The 8,378-nt window shown below is 42.7% G+C and overlaps 1 protein-coding gene across 1 annotated transcript in view; it reads left to right on the top strand.

Annotated features, from left to right (window-relative positions):
- Nucleotides 1-786: 786 nt before the first annotated feature.
- Nucleotides 787-8,378, top strand: part of LOC103373229 (receptor-type tyrosine-protein phosphatase N2-like) — a gene marked incomplete at its 5' end in the record, with an annotated part of 98,136 nt that continues 90,544 nt past the window's right edge. The window contains 5 exons of the mRNA XM_008303072.1: nucleotides 787-1,240; nucleotides 1,434-1,730; nucleotides 2,004-2,044; nucleotides 2,621-3,045; nucleotides 6,897-6,983. Of these exons, the coding sequence (XP_008301294.1) occupies nucleotides 787-1,240; nucleotides 1,434-1,730; nucleotides 2,004-2,044; nucleotides 2,621-3,045; nucleotides 6,897-6,983 (1,304 nt within the window). The remainder of the gene's footprint in view (nucleotides 1,241-1,433; nucleotides 1,731-2,003; nucleotides 2,045-2,620; nucleotides 3,046-6,896; nucleotides 6,984-8,378) is intronic.

Below are 8,378 nucleotides of genomic sequence, written 5' to 3'. Positions count from 1 at the left end.
GAAAAATAAAAGCATATAAGAGATAAAATATACATTAAAATAGAAAAGAAATTAATTAAAATTAGGTGAACGAAAGTACAGACAAGTTGAATAAAAGTACACTTGGTTCAGACAAAACTTTATAATAACGCTGATTACCTAAGAGCAGTGGAAAAAGGAACAGTTTGCAGCTTATTCCGAAAAAATGGGCCACGACTAAGTTCCAAGGGGAGCCGCTCTTTCAGGCTTGTATCAAACATCTCCAATATATTTTAGCCCCAGACCACTCAGAGAGTTACAGACAATAAGTAGAACTTTAAATTCAACTCTGAAGAATTACATTTATTGAATTAAAGAAAAATAATGACACAGAGGCTTCAGCTTGCAAGTTGACAGGATTAATTTCTCAGGTTTCTTATATGTGAAACCCTGAAAGTCTGAGTTTGCGTTTTTGAGACTTGTCATTTCAAAGTTGAAATGCTGTGGTGTTGATTGTTTATTTCCATTATATAAAAGCACCACATGGAAATTTTAAGATGGCAAAAAAATGAATGTCAACAGGAGGGAGTCTTTAAAATGTCTCTACAAAGAGGTAAGAAAAGTTATTACAGTTAATGTTAAAGGGGAATGTTAGTACTTAATATCACCAGGGTGCGTCCAATAGTTGGTGAAATATTTTGGTCTAGACTAAAGTGGCGGCACAACTGACCAGGACATCCAAAGAGTCACATCATGAACATGTTAAAAATACTGTTTGACATATTCACACAGCTCTAAAGGTGGTAAACCGGCCATGTTGTGTTGTAGAATGAAGACATCAAGTCTGCTGATCGTCTGGAGCCCAGCCGGCCAAAACCCCAGCAGGGCTGGAAGGAGACCACCATCTACAGCCTGCAGAAAGGAGCTGGCCAACCTCCCGTCACCAAAGTCTTTACCCAGAGTGGAGAGGGCAGGCACCCCAAGCTCAGTACAAGCTACTCCAACCAGGACCCAGGGAGGAGCAAACTCCTCTCCGGCCATCTGGAACGGCTTCTTTCCGGGGCACCAGGCGCTCAGCAGGGCAGCCCAGGTGGCGAGGCCGCGTCGCCCAAAGGAAAGCTCCACTACCTCAGCTACATGCAGCCAACTCCGATCGGCCATGCAGAGCCGCAGACTCAGGTCGCTTTTGGCTCCAAGACCCAAAGGCCTAATCTAGACAGGCTGCTGTTCAAGGCCGGCTCAAACCGACTGTCCGCGAAACAGCCTCTCAACGTCATGGATGGTAAGATGGGCTTTTTGGTGGCTTGTTATGACAATTTCACACTCCAGCTTTTATTTTTTGCACCACATTATTCATATTTTTGTAGTAGCTTGTCAATATTTTCTTAAGCATTCTATTTTTTTTTTTTTTGTGTATTTTTAACACATTTAAATATAATCTGATTGTGTGGTTTCATTCGTCTCTTTCTCTCCAGAGCAATTCATCCAGAATATGGTGAACCAGCTGGGCAGACACAGCGTCCACATGGAGGCTTTGATGGGCAAAGACCTGGACCAGCTGGCTGAGGTCATCACAGGAGCCCTGCAGGAGGTGGATGAGGAGCGGCCGGCGCTTGGGACCCAGCCAGGACCAGGAGCCACTGACTCCAGGGGGGAGATGGAGGCTAACAGGGAGCCACTGGCAGAAATGCATCTGAATCAAAACCAGGACCTGAAATCAGATAAAGGGCAGGATCTAAACCAGAAAGACACACCGAGAATGAAACAACAAGGTTGGTGCTTCTGCTGTCGTCTAAGAGAATAAAAGTTGGCAGCGTTCAGAGCACTTACGCATATATTTTGTGTCCTAGACATAAGAATGTGAGACATTGTACGGTTATAAGTGCTTTAATTAGGCAGTTTTTTTATATAATCCTCATACAAAGTCCTGCCAAATGTATTTTTGAGTCTCTCGTTTGAGTCATAACTGTGTTTTCTTTGCTAAATACAAAAGAGAACTTCAGTTTTTCACACAATCTGCTCACATACATTGTGTTTGTTTCCAGGCCAACAAATAGACGGTGCAGACAAAGAGCCCGTTGACAAGGTGAATTTAAAATTACTCTGCTCAACCAACAAATTGGTTTCTCTGGGAGCAAGACATGTCCAAACCTACACTTTATTCACTTTTGAATGCTACTTCAAATAGGGATGATTTGAAAAGTTGTGCAGACCCGCATTTACTGTTGAATTATTACAACTTGAAAGCAAACTCACAACTGCAGAACCTTGGAAAATTTCTTGATTGTTGTCCAATCTCTGTGTTTTCACTGAATGAAACGATACGAATTAAAATGGTTTTGCACAATGCCACAAATCTCTTGTTAACTATACTAAAAGCTACTGAATGCACCCTGTAATAATTTGTAAGGACAAAGGATGTTGTTAGACCTTGGACAAGAATTCAGACTCAGAAACGGTGGAGAATGCAGCACAAATTCATACCTTTTCTGTGACTGACGTTTCTAATAGAGCTGAAGTCTTTATTCAAGGTATTAATTAATTTTCCTCAGAGCATAATAACTTCTCCTATGTAAGGAAACTGGAAGTAATATGTAGGTAAAATTAGAATAAAAAAATGTCTTCACTATTCTAAAGCAAATTCTTCCGTGATTCAAAACAGCATGCAGCCTTCTTCTCCAAGCTGCTGGACTACCTCAACATGGAGCCCTTTGGCGATGCTCCAGAGGTCAACAGTGGGCCGCCGGCTCCCCTCCGGAAAATGGTCGGACTGGAGAACGTGAGGAGCCGCACGACGCAGGACCGAGTTCCCGACGTCCACCGCTGGGAGGAGAAGACTGCGGTCGAACCCGCGAAGGAGGGCGCCACCCTGCGATTAACCGGCGGGGCGGAGAGGCCTGACGCGCAGGTGGACTCTGAGATCGAGAGGTGGATGCAGGGGGTTCAGGGCCCGGCGGGGAAGAAGCAGCTGGAGGAGCCGCAGAAGAAGGACATGAGAGTCAAAACCCAGCTGGTCCATGTGGGGGTGAAGGAGTTTTCCAGCAGAGGGAAGGACAGACACTTTGGCTACATCATCACTGGATCAGAGTGAGTATGATTCCTGCACATCACTGATACTAGAATGATTTAAGAGTAGTATGAACTAATTCCACATACCAAAACTGCACAGACATAACAAGAGTAATTTACAAATGAGGATGTATTAAAACTCCATAAAATGACAGTGTTAAGTGTTATGACTATGTGAGCAATTTAATGGCATAAATCAAAGCTTATTTTAAACATATTTCATTTCTTAAGAATGTGGCAGTGGTGTTATCCAGAAGAAAACAGACACAGGTTTTCTAAATGTAATGTTGAGTGTTGGACACGAGTTTCTAAACCGTGCTGGATGGACTGCAAATGCTGTGACAGCTGGGCAGAAACTGATAAAGCAGTTCTAGCAGATAAATATATGACCTGTACTGTCCATCTGAAAATCTGCTCTGTGACATGATTCTGTTAAGCCCTGAAGGGAAGTGGGCCAAGAGCGAAACCCAGCGAGACTGCTGTTTCAGTGTCTAAAAAAGATCATTTGTCTTTGTTAGTAAGAAAATGTACTGTTCACGGCTGCGAAGGTTAGATTTGAACTATTGCACAGTTGTATCAGAGAAATAAAATTTGCAAAGCTTATAAATAAGAAAGTTTGGGTGTCAAATGTACCTAAATAATAGAATTCAGAATCAATATCATATGTTTTTGTGAAGAAATTTCACACATAATATATATAATCAACAATCTTTAGTAGAGATATTAGTGTTTCAGATTCTTATTTCATTTTTAAATCATTGTGTTCGGAGTCAGCATTGAATAAGTCCAGACAGATGGTGAAATCCAGCTGGTGATTAGAAATAGAGGAATTAGACATTTGGTGTCTTAACAAATAATACTATAAATAATGCATACAAAATATGATTATAATAATACGGATCCTTTTCTATAAATATTAGATGGCTAGTTAAATGGTTTTAATGTGACTGACTGCACCTGGTTGCACAGATTCATTACGGTAGATTCATTATGGTTTGAAAGAATTTGACTTGTCATGAATGATGAGAATTCATTAGAATTCAAAGGTGTTTCATTCTAGTGTTTGTTGTGTTTTGTCTCACTGGATATGAACTGTCTATAGATCAGAGTGTAGAATATGAGACAGTCTAGAGATAAACATGCACTGTAAAAAAAAACTTCTAGATGTCTGGCAACAACGTCTTCCAAATAATAACTGCGCGATCAAGTAATTCAGATAAAGTACAAAAACAATCAATTTACTGATATTTTCATTGTATGTTTTATGAAGAAGCACTTGTACTTTACACATTTTCCTAGATTATTACAAACACTCACCTTTAATAAACTGATGGACCTAAAAGTTCTGCTGTGAAACGCTGTTACTTTGCAGGTTTTTACTAAATTATTACGATCAAACACCTTCAATAAAGTGTTAACACGTGCTCAGGACTGTTAAATAGTACTCTCGTTTTGGCAGACAAAGAGAGTGCACACCATTATCGATTCCAAAACACTTTTATTTAATTTATTCAGATGAAAATTTACAATATCAATTAATTATGCATAAATATTTCTGCAGGGCTCCCCAGGAGGAACTGAAAAACTAAAAGTCTCTCTGTGTTCGTCATTATTATTATCAAAAACATGTTTTTCAATCCCGCTCTCATTCCTGAGGCTCGACATTGTAGCTCATCGCAAGTTTTTGCTCCACCCACCAGTCGTCAGCCGCGCTGCTGGACCCGTTTCAAGTCCGCCTCATTTTACTTACCTTAACACCAAGCATACATCTGCTTTGTTCTCTTACTTAAAACCGCCTTTAAGAGACGTAAATTCTGTCAAAACCACCCACATGTTCACGTCTTCGCGGAAAAAGGATACTGTCGTTGGAAATCCTCAGTGTGCGCTGTACCTGATTACAATAGCGGCGATGATAAATCCCTCAGTGTGTGGGTATTACTGTGCTGTATTACAGCTTTAATGATGATACTTTGTCAGGAAGGGTAGCCAGGTTCCCTCTCTCTCCGTCTCTCTTACCTCTCACTCAGCTCAGGCTCAGCGAAGATAAGTTCCTATCGACTGTGTCTTCGCCTCTGGCCCGCTCTCAAATCCCTTTATGGCGTTATCAAGTCCAGTGTCAGCGAGTTGTCCTTCACCTGTTCAACACGCGGAGTCTCATAAAGGTCCGATGGGTACAGTCTTTGTCACCCCATTGCCACACAAATAGGAATAGCAGATTAAGACGTAAACACACACTATAGGTGAGTATGCGCCGGGGGGAAAGAAACAGGTCACCTTCTGAGTGAAATATCTTCCTCCTCCTTGTCTATCCTCGGCCCACCTAGCGGACACCTATAGTTGGCCTATAGAGGTGTCTCTGCATTCGCTGCAGACCTCATGATTGCACAGTTGTTATCCCCGGCTTCTTCGCACCCCGCAGTGTGGCTACGCAAACCTGCTTATCTGACAGCTCCTGACATTGTGGTGGTGGTAGTGGGGGGGGGGAGGAGGAGGAGGAGGTGAGGTTTGGGGAATAGAAAAGGAAGGAGGGTGGTATACGTGGAGGGGGAAGTGGAAAAGGTATGGATAGAAGAGAAAGAGACAGAGAGAGAAACCCAAGGGGAAAAGTGCTAGCATCAACAACCAAGTCACTCCTGGAGCTCTCCAGTTGCTAGAATTACCGCAGAGGGATGCAAACGTGTCTGGAATTGCTTCGGTAAATCTTTAACTTTCAAAACCCCTCAAAAAAAAAGTGGAGGGGGAAAAAAAAAAGAAAAGAAAAAAGAACCTCCCACTCTCTCAAAGGTGGAGTGAATCAGCCACTCGTGCACGGCGCACTGTTCTGTTAGAGAAAAGCTGCTGTAATGTGGTGTCAAATGCGGGCTAAACAAAATATTTCAGCATAATTCTGACTGGAATACGTCGAAGGAAAACCTCCTTTTTTTTAACTCGAGATGACGCTGAGTGTCTGAAAAAAGAGCACATATAAGTGATACTGCACTCAATACCCAGTGTAGCGTGAAATTGTTTCCCAGTTTATTTCACATTTCCCTGCTATGGAGTGGTAACAAAATTTGAACAATGTCTCATTATGATCCATGACTTCTCGGTGCATGTCACCTTGCAGTCACTTGGCAGTCTCAGTGATTCCAGGTTAAGCTGTCAGCAATAAAGTAGCTTTCTGAGTGTGTTTGTGTGGATGCCCTTCTCATTTCCTCCATACGACGCGCTGGCCGGCAGATTGCCTTTGTTTGGTCTATTTCCTTGGCGATTTACTCTCTGAGTGAGAGAGCAGCCGTGGACTGAGCTGAGATGAGGCATGGCTTTATCAGACCACCATTACACTTCACCTCCATTCCATTTGCACCTTATTATTCTCATCTCACCGTGAGGGCGCGTGCACAGCGTGTTTGTGTACTCGCTGTTATCGTGTTTTACTTTGAGCGTACGTGCGCGCCGGGAGAAAGCAAGTGAATGTAGGCGAAAGAAGAAGAAAGATGAGCGAAGGCGGGGAGAGAGAAAGGAGCGTCCATATGATACAGCCATTACACCTCATGCAGGTTCCATTTGCACCTTATTGTTTGTCTCATTGCTGGAAAAAAGCAGGTGATTTACCAAGCCTGAAGAGGCAGCTGATCCCTTTTCCCTTGGCACACTGCTTTGTGTGTTTGTTTGTGCTTGTGTGTGTCTACGGGTGTGCAAATGTGTGCAGTACATCCATTCAGACAACCATAGCTTTGCTTGTGTGCAATGACCCATTTGTGGGTATGAATTGTGGCAGTATCTCCCTAAAAAAAAATAGTATTTTAACAGCTGAGTGGCTGCGGGTATGTTGCGCGGGTATGAACCTTCAAATGTGACGCCTCGCTGTGTGTTTTTTCCTCCCCCAGCTCCCTCACCACTGACCAGGGCTTGGACCTGATGGAGCGACTGACCCAGAGACTGAGCCTCCACGCCGCCGATCTCACCCAGCTCTCGTACGTACAGACACCAACATCCCCCATTGTCACAAATAATGATTCTTCCTCGCAGTTTACAAGCTATACATCGAATAAAGGATAATTGGCCACATTTAAAGCATTTGAAATGGTTTTTGTTTCGTGCCTTTGAGCTCGGAGAAACGGAGTGAAGGTTGTCCAGTCGCTTCGAGGATTGTTTGTGTGAAAATGCTGTGCCACACTGCCAGAGACTGTAGGCGTTTGTTGTTTTTCTGACCTTTTGCAGTGTTTGACTTCTCGCAGGGAGAGAAATCAGGCCTAATTACCTCCAGACACACACTGATGTCTCCATTGTATTCAAAACACTGCCTCGCCACTATTGTCACTGTACGCCTTGTCAAAAAGAGAGCAGTCAAGCCATCAAACGATTTTTAGTTAGAGGCAAAGAGAGGAAGAGAGAGAAAGGGAAGCAGCAGTGGATAGAGAGCTGGAAATAGAGAAAGTAGTCCAGCAGGAGGCGGTTAAAATATTAATGAGCAGGCGAACTGTCCTTGAACCCAGGCTGTTTTGTGCTTGTACCATGGTTCTGCTGTACATTTGGTGTCAGACCATGTAGGAGGCAGAGGAGATGTGTTCGCCTAAGATCTGACAAGCCTTTCAAGACGCTCCTGCAGGAGAAGTGAAGTCTGGGTGGTTCAGTAACACCCACAGCATATGAACACCAAAGCCGCTGCACTGCAGTGTGCGGCTACGCTGCAACTGTAGATACAGAGTATTTTGGCTCGGATAATAGTTACTGAGAGGGAAAACTGTCAGAGCGTTCTGTATCTACTGTTCGTGCTTTGAAAATACACACGGTGACCTCAAAATAAATGCAACCAAGGAGGCGTTCTGATCTCTATCTTTAAAGCCGGAACGCCAGGACGTGTCATCGTGCCGGCACTGATTTAGTTAATCTTGTTATTGCACCTGTCATTTCTTATCACTCTGAATCAACTCCTGACGCACGTTATGATTAATGTCATTATCGGGGTGCTGATGAAATCATTCACATACAGAGTGGTGAAAGACTACTTTTATAAAAGTAGTAACACTTAATCACAGTATTGCTACAACTCCTGCTACACTCTAAAAACCAAGGTTTAGGCTCAACAAAAAAATAATGCAACAGTTTGCGTCAGTCGTTTTGACTCATGACAGCTTCTAAAGACATGATGTTCAACCGTCAAGCTTTATTAAGTTAGGAGAATGAATCTTTATAATCAGTGGTACTTTAAATGACCAGTTACTTAACAATTTGCAGTGTAAAAGGTTTTAAGAACTTTCTGAACTCATAGAACAACAAAGCTATCGAGCCAATTTAATACTTTACAACTTACCACACATTTAATTAGTGGCAGTAGGTCCTCTGAATTATTTTTTCGATGTAATGTA

The sequence above is a fragment of the Stegastes partitus genome, unplaced genomic scaffold (genome assembly GCF_000690725.1).
Source record: "Stegastes partitus isolate 25-593 unplaced genomic scaffold, Stegastes_partitus-1.0.2 Scaffold1932, whole genome shotgun sequence".
Taxonomy (NCBI): domain Eukaryota; kingdom Metazoa; phylum Chordata; class Actinopteri; family Pomacentridae; genus Stegastes; species Stegastes partitus.
The sequence above is the reverse complement of the archived record's forward strand: the minus strand, read 5'-3'. Positions and strand labels throughout refer to the sequence as shown.